Source organism: Protopterus annectens, chromosome 3.part1 (assembly GCF_019279795.1).
Source record: "Protopterus annectens isolate FY-2018-M chromosome 3.part1, PAN1.0, whole genome shotgun sequence".
Lineage (NCBI taxonomy): Eukaryota > Metazoa > Chordata > Ceratodontiformes > Protopteridae > Protopterus > Protopterus annectens.
In genome coordinates, this window is record NC_056732.1 from 1,798,228,213 (window position 1) to 1,798,244,416 (window position 16,204).

The 16,204-nt window shown below is 42.8% G+C and overlaps 1 protein-coding gene across 1 annotated transcript in view; it reads right to left on the reverse strand.

The window, feature by feature from the left end:
• Positions 1-16,204, reverse strand: part of LOC122798681 (nuclear GTPase SLIP-GC-like) — a 1,112,600-nt gene that overhangs the window by 221,205 nt on the left and 875,191 nt on the right. Inside the window, exon 9 of the mRNA XM_044067773.1 lies at positions 14,782-15,008. Coding sequence (XP_043923708.1) covers positions 14,782-15,008 — 227 coding nt within the window. The remainder of the gene's footprint in view (positions 1-14,781; positions 15,009-16,204) is intronic.

Sequence of the window (16,204 nt, forward strand, 5' to 3'; positions counted from 1 at the left end):
ATGGGTACCACAGGATCAAACTGACTAGACAGCAATGGGCACAGAAGGGGAGGGTTTCTTTACTCCCACATTTGGAGAGCAGGAAGAAGGCCCAAATTTTATCTGGGCCTTCAGAAAGGTACTAATCCAAATCCACCTTGTACCATTTCCTACAAGACTGATGTAACCAAAAGGAAGGTGCCTCCATGGGTGGTCTGAAGGATAAGTGACCCAGATTTATATCATATGAACAAAAGTTCATATAAGCAAACTCAATAAGAGAAAAATGCAGAACATAGAAAATATTACCCCCACTAAATATATATACCAACTCAGAGATCACACTACAGTGAGGAAAGGGCAAATACTCCAGTCTTCACTGTACTACAATCCCACAGCACTCATCTCGATGTCTGACATTTTCATTCATTAGAGCATTCGCTTATATGAACTTTCATTCATACAATATAGACCTGGCCTACCTGGAGAGAGTTCAGACTTTCTAGTTATAAAAAAAGACATTGAATATACTGCATCCAGCAGAGCTTGCATGGTAGAAATGGCTGGAGCCCTTTTCTACATCTATCCTTTGGGAGATCCTCATCCTTCTCCCCAGACCTACCTTCCTTCCGATTAGCAGAATTCTTCCAGGAAGAAGGGGTCCCAAAAAACAAAGTGCTGAATTTCTCTTATTTCAGAACCAATTCAGAGTAATGATCAGATAATGCACTTGGTCCAAAAGACAGAACATTTCCTCAAGGTGGGACAGCCCAAGCTATAGCCACACCTGTCACTTGGATCTTATGGCAATAGGATATTTTTTAAACCCTCAAGCCTTGCAAGACAGTTTGTGCACACATTCTGCAATAATGAAGAAATGCTTCTATAAAAGACCCAAGTCCAAAACATTAGTCAGACAGAAATGTACAAACTACTACTACCACAAGCTTAAACACTAGCTACAAAATTTTCCATGTCTAGGAAAGAAATACTCAAAAGGGAAAGAGAAAGGGAGGCGCCCAAAAAATGTGGAAGAGCTCTTAAAGCAACAAAAGAGGTTTAGAAAAATATTTGAGCTCAAGAGAGCACATCTGTCATTTAACATAACAAGCAATCAGAGGTCAGTAAGGCTGATGTTGCATTGTGGGACAGGGGAGGAGCTTGACCCTTTAAGACGAGTTTAAAAATGCCCACTTCAAATCTGTTCAGATCAGACTGACATCCAAGACACTGTATTCAGGACTACTGCAGGCAGCATTAATATATACTTTAAGACTGGCAAAACTGGAGGAAAGTGAGTTGAATGAAACATACTAATTTGCATAGTACAGTTGTATACAATTACCATAAATGTAGATGCTTGAGTGTATTCACTGTTGCAATCATCACACCTGGGCTATCTGCCTGCAGGCAGCCCGCAGTTGGCCCAAATACCAGAGTCTTGGGACCTCTGTGTTAAATGATATTACATACTTGGACCCAGAGGACATAGCCAATGCACTAGAAGGCACATTTAGCTCAAACTTCAATCCTCTTTCAATATTTTCTTACCACATACTCACATGTACATCTCCATCAACATTCAAGTTCTCAAAGAACTGTCTAAGGCCAAGACATTGTCTTTTAGGCCAGATAACATACCAGGTTGCCTACTGGTCAGCCTTAAACAAGGTTTGTCTGATTATCCAGCCTTCATACCAGATGAATGGAGGGCAGCAACAGTCATTCCCTTTCACAAATGTGGGACCACAATGGACTTGGGTAATTACAGACTCATAAACCTGACCAGTCTCATATGTTAGGTAATGGACATGATCATTATGGAATTAATAAATAGGGACATAGGTAACCTACAGAATCTCAACCCAGCTTAGTTCTGATTCATAAAGGACAAGTCCTACCTACTCAACCTGGTTGACTTATTTAAAAAAGTTACTGACTCAATGGACAAAGGCAAAGCAGTGCACACTGCATATTTACATCTTGGAAAATCATTTCACACCATCGCACATTTGGGTATCGTAGATAAATTCTCCCATCTAGGCGTCAATCCCCATGTAACTGACTGGATAGCAAACTGACTCATAAACAGAACCCAAGAAGTTAGGATGGTAGCTTTAACTCCTCCAAAAGACCTGTCACTAGCAGTGTACCCCAAGGTCTAGTCCTTGGGCCACTCCCATTTGGCATTTACTTCTCAGAGGTCAAAGTTAATGTTAAGGGTTTGTGGCTGACCAAGTGTGCAGATGACTGCAAACTTGCTACCAGCATAAACTCCCCAGAGGATACCAAGATCCTCCAAGAGGTCCTGTCCTGAACAAATAGCTATCGTAAAGCCATGGATTAAAACTAAATGTCAAAAAGTATATAATTATATCTTTTGGTATGCACGACTCACAATAACTATCATATTGATAACACACCACTAAAAATCAATCCTGCAGTTAGGGATCTTGGAAGCTATGTTGACAAAGAACTGTTCTATGATAACCATATATCCACAGTTTTAAGGAAATCCTTTTTCATTGCACAGCTTGTATGTAAAGGTATTGCATCCAGGTCTAGAGATATAGTCACTCTACTTTACTCAGCACTCATTACAGCAATCAGAGATTAATGCCTCTTTCGTTATGTACCTCTCCAAACTCTTTGAAAGAATTGATGAGATTGTAGTATATTGGAATTAATTGGAAAAAACTGAAATGAGACTGGAATGAAAGTCTATATCTGTTACGTACCCAAACTTGTGCTGAACAGGTGGCAATCTCTCCTTTATGGACCAAGTCTTTTGTACTTTTCAGAATGAATTCTGCAAACACTGTAGTTCAGTTAATAATTAGAGGTTCACAATATTCAAATACTGTTTTCATAGGATCATAAGAGGTTACTAGGCTAATGGCCCTATGGCCCTTACAAGCTTAGCTTAGAGTTTATCTCCAAAAAAGAAACCTTATACAGCACCTGTCACCACTGTCAATGAGGGACAAAATTGAAACCCCTGGGACAAATTGGTGATTTCCCATCCACTCATCAAGGTTGCACTTGGACAGGGTCATCGAGGTACTCTGTTTGACATGTATGGGAAGTCTTTTCCAGAGACAGAGCAGCCTCTGGGAGATAAACCTTTCTCTCCAGAAGGTTTTGTTGATGTTGCATATTAGATTTAGTCCTATCAAGCGGGTAATGCATGAGGAGTTAGACTTACAGATAAGGAGCATCTCTAGTAGGACAGGGTCCGATATTGCCTTGTAGGCAAGACACAGATCACTTATGAGCAATTTGTATGATATTGAGTAGAATAGTGATTTGAGCCTGTAGCATAGGACAGGTGTTGGAGGCCATGGATTCTCTTTGCGAGGTATTTCTGTGGCCTTTCCAGTTGGTGCAGGTGTTTGGAGAGGTACACACCAAACAGGGCATTATATTTAATTACAGGTCTCATGAGGGTGGAGGAGTACAGAGAGGTAATAACCTCCTTTTTTCTGGATGCAATCCCTTTACTTATGAGATGAACCAAGTAAAAGGCTTTTCTGACCGCTGCCACCACATAATGGTTGAATGTGAGATTGTTGTCAGCCTGAGTACCCAGGTCTGTCACCACAGGTTGTGTGATTAGGGGGTTGCCACTGATGTGGTAATCAGCAGGGGCAGTGTTTTTTCTGAATGATATAATCATTTTTTTTTTTATAGGTTCATAGGTTCATAGGTATGTACTAGGCTAATGGCCCTGCAGCCTTTACATGCCTAGCCCATAGGATTACCCTGGCATCATGCCATCTGACTACAGTCATTCCCTATCCACAAAGGAGGAGTGACTACAGACCCTGGGAACTATCGCCCCATTAGCCTGATGAGTCTGATATGCAAAGCTATGGAACGCATCATCATGGACATAATAAAAAAGGATATAGGGAATCTTCAAACTCTGGATCCTACACAGTTTGGTTTTGTGAAGGGTAGATCATGCCTGCTCAACTTGGTTGACTTCTTTGAGTCAGTCACCAGAGCTGTGGATGAAGGCAAGGTGATTCCTACAGCCTAGCTTGATATGGCCAAGGCCTTTGATACCATTCCCCACTCAGGAATCATAGAAAAACTCACTAAGCTAGGCATCAACCCCATTATCACTAGGTCAGTTGCAAACTGGCTCACAGACAGAACTCACCACAGTGTGAAAGTAGCTGACTCCAAGTCAAACTGCCCACCAGTCATGAGTGGAGTCTCACAGGATTTGGTCCTGGTTCCTCTCCTGTTTGGTATCTACTTCTCTGAAGTCCAGGCCAATAAGAAGGGACTATGGCTGACAAAGTTCGCAGACAATTGCAAGTTGGGAGCTATGATTAACTCCCCAAGTGATGCTGACGCCCTACAGAAAGGCCTCACTGAGACCAACGACTGGTGTCAGAACCATAGCCTTAAGCTCAATGCCAAAAAATGTGTCATCACCCCCCTTGGGAAAAACCTGGTTCCCATGAATTACCACATCAATGGTAGTCCACTGAACACAAAGGCATTATAAGAGATCTGGGAACACAGGTTGACAGCAACCTCTCTTGACCACCATATTGCCACTGTGGTCAGAAAGTCCTTCTGTGTGGCATACCTCATTATAAAGAAGTTATGTCCTTACCATAACGTTCCATGTGGAGTGTTCATCTCGCCTTTGTTCTTACACATGGGTGTCGGAGCCGATTCTTGGCTCCGAGTCGGCCGCTTAGCAAAGCTTTGCATCCAGAAGAAGCTCGAGACCAACCTACCTCCCACAATCCCCTCTGCCTTTACCTCAGATCTAGTTTGCAAAAAAAAAACAAGACTAGATCCAGCAATAACAATGTAATCACCTATAAGAATACATACACATACACAAGGAACGTAACTAGCTCAAGCCAGTAGAACAACAGAGAGACCAGTAGTGGGAGACGAACAGACCAGACTTCTAAACCGAACGTTCTTCCAAACCTGAGGGTGGGAATGTAAGAACAAAGGTGAGATGAACACTCCACATGGAACGTTATGGTAAGGACATAACTTCTTTATGTGAGAGTGTTCAATCTCGCCATTTGTTCTTACACATGGGTAGCGTCCCTAGCTCCGTTACCCTGAGAGACTCATGGAAGAACGTTCCTGAGCACAGTGGAACCAAAAGATGCTCTGTCCCTGGAAGTCCTGTCCACTTTATAATGAGTGATGAACGTATGTGGTTTAGACCAAGTGGCGGCTGCACAAATAGTGTCCAAAGGCAGACGAGCCGCATGAGCCAAAGATGTAGAAACTGATCTAGTAGAATGTCCCCTTGGTTTGGTGGGCAAAATCTGATTAGAAACACAGTAAACGTAGGTAATACAATCAGTTAGCCATTTGGAAAGAGTACGCTTCGTCACTGCCATGCCCTTTTTGTTGTCCGCAAAGGCTATAAAGAGTTGATCTGCTTTTCTATGGTCTTTAGTTCTATCTAGGTAGAATCTGAGTTGTCTATGAACATCCAGCTAGTGCAACATATATTCTAGCTTATTGGAGTAGTTTTTGAAAAATGTGGGAAGCTCAATGGACTGATTAATGTTGTTAATCGAACAAACCTTAGGGAGGAAAGAAGGGTTGGTGCGTAATGATACCCTGTCTGGGTGAAAAATTAAATATAGCTGCTTAATGGAAAGAGCTTGAAGCTCTGATACTCGTCTGGCTGAAGTGATAGCTACTAGGAAAAGAGTTTTTCAGGACAAGAACTTTATGGAACAGGAAGAAGCTGGTTCAAAGGGTGGTAACATTAGCTGGGATAAGAGTAGATTTAGATTCCAAGGAGCTGTAGGAAACCTAATCGCTGGTCTAAGATGAAAAGACCCTTTCAAAAAGGCTTTACAAAGCCTATGAGCCATAATGGGCGCTCCGTTCTCTCCTACATGAAAGTTCGAAATAGCAGCCAACTGAACTTTTAAAGTGGCAGTAGAGGCTCCTTGATGAAACAGCATGGAGAGGAACTCCAAAATCTTGTTTAGAGGAGCTACTAAGGGATCTAAATGCTGTGTAGTCGCCCAGTAGACGAAACGTTTCCACTTACTGGTGTAAATTTTAGTAGTGGAAGCCTTATGAGAGGCTACCAGAATGTCCTGAACCGCCGGAGAGAGAAGATCAGACCTGGCTAAGTAGGGAAGCGGAGCAGCCAAGCTGCTAACTTGAGGGACAGGAGCGATGGGTGAGGAGCTCCTGACGAATGAGTCAGTAGGTCTGGCACTGGGTCCAGAATCCAAGGCTCCCATATTTGGTGGGCTTGAAGAAAAGGGAACCAAATCTGTTGAGGCCAGAATGGGGCAATGAGAATTATAGTCCTCTCCTGGTCCTTGGCTTTCTGCAGAAATCTCGGTATCAGTGGTACAGGGGGGAAAGCGTACAGGAGACCCGGGGGCCAATCGTGAATCAGAGCGTCCCTGGGACATCCCCTGGAGGGGGTAACAGGGCAAAGTAGCTTCTGCATTTGGTGTTCATTGGAGACGCAAATAGATCGCAGCAAGGTTGGCCCCACTTGTGGAAGATTATTTCTGCCACTATCTGGTTGAGGGACCACTCGTGAGGTAACAGGATGGCTCTGTTCAACCTGTCCGCTATGACATTGGATAACCCCGGGATGTGCGTTGCTATCAGAAAGCGACCCATGGATTCTGCCCATTGCCAAATTCTCATGGCTTCTCTGCACAACTGGTAAGATTTGGTTCCTCCTTGTTTGTTTATGTACCAGACTATGGACATGTTGTCCGTCTGAACTGCAATGGTCCCTAGAGGTAGAAGGAGGGAGAAGTGTTGCAACGCTAGAAACACTGCCCTCATCTCTAGAACATTGATGTGCAGGTTGTACTCTAAACTGGTCCATTCACCTTGGACTGTCTGTCCCTGAAAGATGCCTCCCCATCCTATCAGGGAGGCATCCGTGGTCACTGTGGCTGACGGTGTGGGTAACACAAACGGTCGGCCGCTGATAAAACTGAGACTCTGTAACCACCAGGACAGGTGTGCTTTGCAGGTGTTCGTAATGTGAATTTCGTGTTTCAGTGGTAACTGTTGGAACGACCACTGTGCGAACAGCATTCATTGGAGAACTCTCATGTGTAGCCTTCCCATGGGAACTGCAATGAGGGAAGCTGACATGAGTCCCAAGACTTTCAGGACTAGTTTGGCTGGAGATTTTTTGGACAATAGGAGGAGAGAAACGTGTTCTTGTAGGGAACCTATTCTTGTGGAGGGGAGTTTTAGCAGCAAAGAACGGGTATCTAGATCTGCCCCTATAAATGAAATATGCTACGAGGGCTGTAACGCAGATTTTTCAAAATTTATCGAAATCCCTAGCTGAACACAAAGGCTGAGTGTGTAGTCCCTGGCCTGTATCAGTTGACACTCGGTGGTGGCAGAAAGGAGCCAGTCGTCCAGATACGGAAATACCCGGAATCCTAGGCATCTCAAGTGAGACGCTACCACTGCCATGCATTTGGTGAAAACCCTGGGGGCTGAGGTTAGACCAAAAGGCAGGGCCCGAAACTGAAAGTGGCTGGCTCCCAGCCAGAAGCGCAGGTGATCTCTGGACGCTCTGGCCATTTTGATGTGGTAGTAGGCGTCCCTGAGATCTATTGAGCGCATCCAGTCGTCCTTCTGTAAGAACGGAAGGATCGATTGAAGCGTGACCATCCAGAACTTTTCTTTCTTCACATACGTATTGAGATTGCTGAGGTCCAGAATTGGCCTCCAGTCCCCTGTCTTTTTTGGAACTAAAAAGAACCTTGAGTAAGTTCCGGATCCTCTTTGGTCCACCGGGACTGGTTGGATGACTCTTTTTTCTAGCAGCTTTGAGATTTCTATAGCTGCAGGTTCCCGCAGATGGGGTGGTACATCTGGGAATCTTTTTTGTGGTAATGGGGGGAATAGAAAAGGAATTTTGTAACCTCTGGTAATAATGCTTTTTACCCATTTGTCTGAAGTAAGGTTTTGCCAGGCCTGAGGGTATAAAGCTAAGCGTCCCCTGACTGCCTCCAGAGCAGGACAGTCGGGCCTCCTCTCAGGAGTGCTGGAAAGGCTTCCCAGGGATGGTATCCCTGTCACCTTGGTTCTGAGGACCCCCTCTGCCACCAGGGCAGCATCTTCCACTTCTGCGCCCCCCTGCCTCTGGAGGGGGCATCACCCTGTGTGCCTGGGAAAGAACCCTGGGGTTTACGAAACCACATCTTTCCACCTCGTTGCCCTTTGGGGTACGGTCTGGATGGGGTGGAAAAACGGACTCCGACAGCAGAGTCTTTCCCTCCTGCTCACACCGGGTCAGGGTCTCCTTTACTTTGGGGCCAAAAAGAGTGGCACCATCAAAGGGGGCGTTAGTAAAGGAAGACTTGAAGGCTTCCGCAAAGGAGTACAGGCGCATCCAGGATTGTCTACGAGGAGCAATCGCTGAAGCTGCAGCCCTACTCAACCCTTCGGCCGCATACGAGATGAGCCTCATGGACGAGTTCACAATAGATGTAAGGGTATTAAGCTGTGCTGTAACCTTATCCAAGACAGCAGCATCTGTACTACCCTGGAGGGTATCTCCCAACTCTTTGACTAGATCTCTCTGTAATCTTGTGAAGTGTGTCAAGTAGTTCAGCGATCGCATGGAAAAAGTCGCTGAGCTGAAAATGCGCTTCCCATATCTGTCCATGGTTCTAGAGTCTCTGTTAGGAGGATGAACAGACGAGGAAGATTCGGACATCTCCTTTTTCGTGGCAGCTGCCACCACCATAGCATCCACTGGAACTCTCTTAGTGAGGTATGACCTATCCTGAGGGGCAGTTATATACTTGTTATGCTTCCTGGGAACTGGCTCCACTGTGTCAGGTGCCTCCCATGCCCTTCGAGCAATTAATTCCATTAACTCGTCGAAGGGCGGAGTGACCCAGGAGGAAGAAGGGCGAGCACCAAATGCCTTCAGCAGAACCGACTCATCCTCAGAAGGGGGTAGGGCCTGCCAATCACCTCTCTGTTTCAGGATCTCCAGGATGTCAGAAAAGGAGACATCCTCCGAAGGTGATTTGGGGGACCCCTCTGACTCATCCAAGTCAGTATCCGATGTTAAGGATTCTTGTGGAGAATCTAAGTGCCTCCTCTTGCACAATCTTTTCCTCGGAACGTCATCGGGGGGGGGCATCCGATGAAGCCTCCAAGGAAGAAGGGGCTCCCTCTGGGAGTGGCTGAGACACTGGTGCTCGACGCTTTGTGTAGTCGTGGGTGCAGAAGAAGATAACGGACCTTTATGGGAGGGAGAAGTTGCTTCTGCTGAAGTGGTTGTCTGAGAAGACAATACCTTCCTCATAAGGTCGAAAGCCCCTGGACCCCGAGCCGAGGAATCCCCCGGTTCCGAAGAAAGCGGAGGTATCTCCGACGCAGAAGCCAAGGGCATCGACCCTGAGGACGGAGCCGAAGTGATCCGTGCCGAGGCGCCAAGGGGGAGAGTCGGCACCGAAACATCGGTTCGACTCTCGGTCCCGGAACCAAGGATAGATCGTCGGCTCCGCGAGTCTGGTAATGGTTCTGACGGAGTCAAGGTCAACGGTGCTGACCGAGAAAGGGGCTCCACTATCATCAGATCAACGTCTTCCGGCTCCGAAGGCTGAGCAGGCCTTGGAGGAGGATCAGATGCAGATAAAGGAAGGCCTTCGAGTCTCGACACCAATTGAGAGGAGACTGCAATGAGTTTGGACAGGGCCGTGTTCTCCATTAACTTCTGCACCACACGATCTACGTCGGTGTCGGAGAGGGGCCTAGAAGATTGAGTCGAAGGAATCGAGGACGGTGCCGACCTCAACAGAGCAGGAGGTGGAAGCTCCATCACCGGTTCCAAGACTCGAGGTTCGGTGACAGCCAGAAGTTCGACACTCGGCCCCGAAGTCTGTGGAACCGGTGAATGAACCTTAAACAAAGAACTCAGAGCTGATGACTTGGGCTCTGATGTCTTCGACTCCTTCGAGGATTTAGAAGCCTGGTCTGATATGTCAAGAGCTTCCTGAAAGGCAGGCTTCAAAAGACCTCTGTCCATAAGCTTCCTGCGCCTATCTGTCATGACCCTTCCACTAAAGGAATGACAAATAGAACAGTCTTCCTGTAGATGGAGAGGGCCAAGACAGTAGACACAGGAGCTATGGTTGTTGGTGACAGACATCTTCTGCCCACACTGACACCTCTTAAAACCTGACTTAGCTTTGTCAGACATTGTGTAAGAAAAGTACTGTACACTATCACAAACAGTAACTCTTCAGAATTTGTCAAAATCGGTTAATAAGTCTCAGCAATAATATATAGATGTTATGATTTACTGCTACAGTAACTGCAAGTATCAATTACTAAGTTTAGTAGTAGGTGGGGAAGGCCCTAAGTTAAAACTAAACTATATATATATATATAAACTATATATAATAGAAAAGGATAACCAGAGCACACACACACACACCCACACTAAATATATATCAAGAATCCTAAATTTTTCAAGAAATTTTCAAGAAATAAAGTTAGCTTATCTTCCCAGTTGGTCAGAGCTTTTCAGAACGATGCGATCGGTTGCAGCGGCAAACTAGATCTGGGGTAAAGGCAGAGGGGATTGTGGGAGGTAGGTTGGTCTCGAGCTTCTTCTGGATGCAAAGCTTTGCTAAGCGGCCGACTCAGAGCCGAGGATCGGCTCCGACAACCATGTGTAAGAACAAACGGCGAGATTGAACACTCTCACATTAAGAGTTTTGCATCCAGGAAGAAAGAGGTCATTGTCTCTCTCTACTCTTCACTCATTAGGCCAATCATCGAATACAATGACCCATTTGGCATGTACTTCACTAGACACATGCAACAACTGGAGAGGCCGCAAAAGTACCTCACAAAGAGGATCTTAGGCCTTAAACACTTGTCCTATATGGACAGACTCAAAAAACTCAAACTCTTTTCTGTCTCATATCGCCTACTTACAGGTGATCTTTGCTTGACTTACAAAACCATGTCTGACCAAGCTCTGTTAGAAATGCTACATCTAAAGAACTCCAAATACCTCCACACTACATGCTCCAGAGACCTCAACATCATTACCACAACCAACAGAACATGCTGGAGGGACAGGTTCATAACCCAGAGACTGCCCATGCTATGGAATACACTTTTCATACATGTCAAACAGAGCACATCACTGGCCCTTCTTCAAGAGAAATCTTGATGAGTGGATGGGAAATAAAAAAATGCCCATGCTTTTAACTTAAGGCCATGACTTTGGCAGCAGTTATTTGTAGCTGTGAAACCCTCTTGCAGTATGTGAGACCCTCTTGCATTAACAGTGCTGATAAACAATATCAGTCTATAGAAATCCTGGAATGCTGGATAACAGTAACAGTGCCGATAAATATATCCAAAGTTTCTGCAGGTGTATTCTGATTCTCCTGAATGATATCAAATGAAACAGTCTTTTAGTATGAATATTTAACCTGACTTCTGTATTCCAGCTAGAGTGTCTGTTCTGCAGCTCATAAGCTGACTTCCTTTCTGAAATGCTGGATATTTAATCTTTTCTGTATGTCAATCCAAACTAACTAACTAACTGACTTCAACTGTATCGGTCATATTTCTTAATAATACCAAAACGCTGTAATGCTTTTCACACCTCCTTAGCCTTGGTTGCCTTGGATTTCAAGCCTTGTCTTGCATGTGCTTCTTTATCTAGCATTCCATTGAAATATACATCCTTCCCTTGAGAAATTAACATTCTGTAAACCTTATTTCTGTACATCTTATGCTTAGCCGGCAAGCCTGTATCTTTCCCTTGAGAAAAGAACATTCTGCATTTGTCTGAAACTGAATGCATACATGTATATTTTCAGGCCTATTATTTTACCTTAATGTACTGCAGTGAATTCACTAAGAATACCCTCACTCTAACACTCTTGTCACATCTGCAATGACCACAATGCTTTTACAGTAAACAAAATAAAGGACCTAAATCATAAAAAACTATGCACAGCATTCCATAGCCTTGTCTCTCTTCTCAATATGATACAGATTACTGAAGGCCTACCTCTGGCTTGGATATACAACTTCAAATAGTGCCTCTTCTGTCAACCCTACTACACATCTGCAAGTCCAATGGTATCATAAACACTCAGTCTAGGAATCTCTTTTTCAAAATAAATAGAATACGTTGGAGAAATAGGTATGTATCACAGAGCACACCTTTCCCATGGACTATCTTCCACTACACATAAAGCAAAGTACCTCTCTTACACTATTCAAATGTAATCTGGACGAATGGAAGGGTAGGCACAAATTCACCCCTTGGTTTGGAACCCCTGCCCCTCATGGACAATGGAAAAATATAAATATCCTAACATATCCTTGTTTGGTCTGTCTCTGAGTTGTGTGTAAAATTTAAGGGCTGAAAACTACCATGGAAATGTAAGGTTAGGCTTCTTATGATCCTCACAAATCACCAGCCTGGTACATACCTATAAACCTATAAACAGATAAATAAGGCCCTTTAGAATGATAAACTCATATCATAATGTATCTTCCAACTCTGGAACAAAGTTCCTCTACATATCAAGATGAGAAGCACACATGTCATATTCAAGGTAAACCTAAATAACTAAATGAGAAGCCTCAAAATGTTTCCTAGTCTAGCCTGTCATGTCCTCCATGAGGCTGGATGGAACCTTTGAATATAGTTTATTGGCTAGGTTTGTAATTGTTTGTAGACTGACTGCCCAATAAGAACCCTTGAACCTATGAACAAGCTTGAAAGTGAGCTCATGCAAGGTCTTGTTCTGGCACAGGTATGAAAAGGACATGCACTGTTCATTAGATGACAGCAATCTGCCATCCAGGGTTTTGTTTGCCAAGGGTGGCAGTAAGAAGTTAGAAACCTATGCCTAATCTGGTGCTGGCAGTAAGTCATATAACCCAAGGGAGTATTCCCACATATTCATGATTTAAGCTTCCATCAAACATCAGACATTTGTTTGATATCTGACCCCTGAACTGTGAGCACTGTTACTGAGCAGTCCTGAGAACAACTCCCCTCCAGCTTTAGCTAAAAAGCTTGCATGACATGACAGGCAACTCTGTGAGAGGAGATTTTGATCTCGAGTACCTCAAACCACTGCTGGGTGACTTAAGGGACAGTTCCATTAGTTCAGGCTGGCCAGTAGTGAGTTCTGGCTGATTGGGGCAAGGGTAGAGCCTTGACCACAGAATTACCCCCCCTCCCAGCATAGTATCCAACACTGCACATCCTATGCACTTTGAATAAGTCAATAAAGAGTAGGATGACAAGCTCAGCAGCCAGTTGATTGAGACAGTCATTTTAAGAGCAGACTTATTGCCTGGATAGCTACACCATGACCCACCTTAAGCTATTGTTCTTTAGCTATGAACTGAGACTGTGCAAGTGTCCCTTCCTTCAATCCCCATGGAAAGAACTTTCAAACACTGACATTTTTCTGATGGTAAGGTAGGTGAAGAGTTTCTTCAACATCTGCAGGTGGCAGGGTTAAACAGCTGACATTTATGCAGTGCTTTACTTTCTGATCCTGCCTGAGGCAGTATGGACAGATCTAGAATGGGACATTTTCCTGGTCATTTGACAGCCATATGGATTTTTCCAGTTTGCATCTATGCATTAAATCTCATCAGGACTGAGACCTGAACTGTGTGAGTAGTTGAAAAGAGGTTGTGAGCCAGTTTAGGTTTACTTGTGTAATCCACACATGATACTATGATGTTCTGGCAGTGGACATGCAGCTCCAAGCACAGGAGTTTCAGGGAATAAAGTATCAAATTTTGATAGGAAGACAGGATAAATGCAATGGCCACCAAGAAGGGTCCCAGTGTTACATAATGCATTTCTGCTCATTTCCTGATTAATATACAAGACAAAAGGAAACAATCATAAATTTAGTTCAAGTATTATTGCACCCAGATATGGTAATTTCATAGCTTCCGCTGAGTCATCAACAGCACTAAGGTCTTCAAACTCTCACCAGAAAATAACTTCCCATTTTGTTATTTTACTGTAAAACAAACCCAAAGTTAAAGACTCTAAACGTCTAGACTCATGGAACCTGCATACGATCTTGCCAGATGTTCCAATCCACCATCTTGTAAAACTTCTCTTTTTTGAAGTAGTTCTTTACTACTTCAGATAATTTTACATCATATCTAGCATACAAAGTTATTCTGATAATTGGCATATTCTATCCTGTGTGCCACATGCATTTCCTACAACCTTACTTTTTATCCAGCACTGACCAAATTTCCTGCCCCAACTATCCATATTCTTCTATACAGCTCTTCTTCTTTTGTATCTTAATTCATTTATGCATCATGGTTGAAATACCAATCATTTCTGTGTTATCCTGTTAATCTTATATTTCCCCTATTTTTACCCTTGAACTTCCCAAACATTACCACTAAACAATAATAAGTGACTGAAACACTATTAAAGTCTGGTGCTCTGGTTCTGTCCCCTTTCTTCTAGATCAGTGTACAACATACACAGAAGCCTGTGTTCTCTGTATCATAACAGCACATACTTTGGCCTACTTCATACCTGATCAAATAGTCTGAAAAAGAACAATTAACAATCTTCCCAACTTCCTTATATCTGCTTCTTCAAAAGATAACACTGGCTTTTGGTTTGTAAAAAGTTTGGCTTACATCTCGGATCATGGCCAGAAAAAGAGTTCCTTTAGATTAGCTACATTAACCAATTAACATATTAACAAAGAAATAAATAACTTTGGTAGTAAGAGTTTTGCATTTGCTTACCAGGTGGTTGTACATGTTTCCAGAACAGATACTTGCTGGCCATGTGAAGTTGTTTTGATTTTACTGGGGACTGCTGGAGTTTGCAAGGAATCTAGTCCTCTCTCCTGACCAGACAGATTTAGGATTTTATCCATAGATTTGGAGCGTTTGCGTTTGCAGGTAATGGAAGAGCGTGATGACTCCAAAGGTGGTGGTGCTGCAAAAGTGTTTTTTTCTTTATGGCATGTCTGAAATAAGGGAAGACAAAATGAAAAAAATAAAATAAAATATGCATATTTCGGCAAGCAAATCATCATAGAATATAATAAATGTGCACAGCATATCAGCTGATTTGTAAGAAGGCCCTCAGCAGTGGTTATCTCTAGCAATTTCCTATTGAAACAGCCACAGTGACACATTTGTGATACTTATGTCACTCCTACAAACATGTGTCATTGTGTTAAATTGACAGCTAGGATGCTCACCATCTCTACCTTCACAGACTGAGTACAAGCTGAACCAAAATATCATACTCTAACATTAAAAGAAATAGAAATTTGATGGGGATCTTTATATAATAAGTCTCTTATCATGAAACCAGATAAAGGGGCAGGGGTCGAAGTCATGAATTTTATTAACTGTCACTAAAATGATTGAAGTACTTTCTTATTCAGATTTTTATAGTTTAGTTTCAAAAAATTAAAGTAATATATCACACAGGAAAACAGATTATATGTTTAATGATTTATTTATTACTGAACAAATTGCTAAGATACCGTTTGATTTTTACACATTATGGGTCCCATTGTTCCATTTATTTTTGGGATACCAAAACGGCATAAAAAATGTTTTAAAGTCTCTTGATGAATCTGATAGTTACTGCTAATGGGTTCAAAACAGACTGTTTCTGTTTTTATTGAAACAAAACTGAAGCATGTTTTACAAAATATGATACCATTCTTAAAGGTTTATGGTGGCAAAAATAAAAAGTGCGGGTAAGTTTATACAAGACATTTATTTCATAAGAACTGACATTTAAAACCTTTTTTCCTTCATTCCACGTGATAAAGGATTGGAATGGTACCATGAAGTTATAATTGATGACCAGGATATTAATTCCAGTAATACTTAAAATGATCAGAGAACTTATGGAAGTAGTATTATTAAAAATTATTTTTACTATGATGGAAAATATTACTATAAAAATGGATTTCCTATGGGTTAATTAGCTGCTCCCATTTTTTTTGCCAATTTAGCATTACCTTCATGGGAGCAATTGTTCATGCTTTTCTCAGTTTGCAATAGAATCATAACATTATACTACAGATTTTTAGATGCTATTTCCTTTGCTGGATAGGTAGTCTAGATGATTTTGATCAGTTTTTAAATATATTACTAGTACTACCACCTTTTTGAGATTTACAAAAATGTGGGAAGAGCTGAG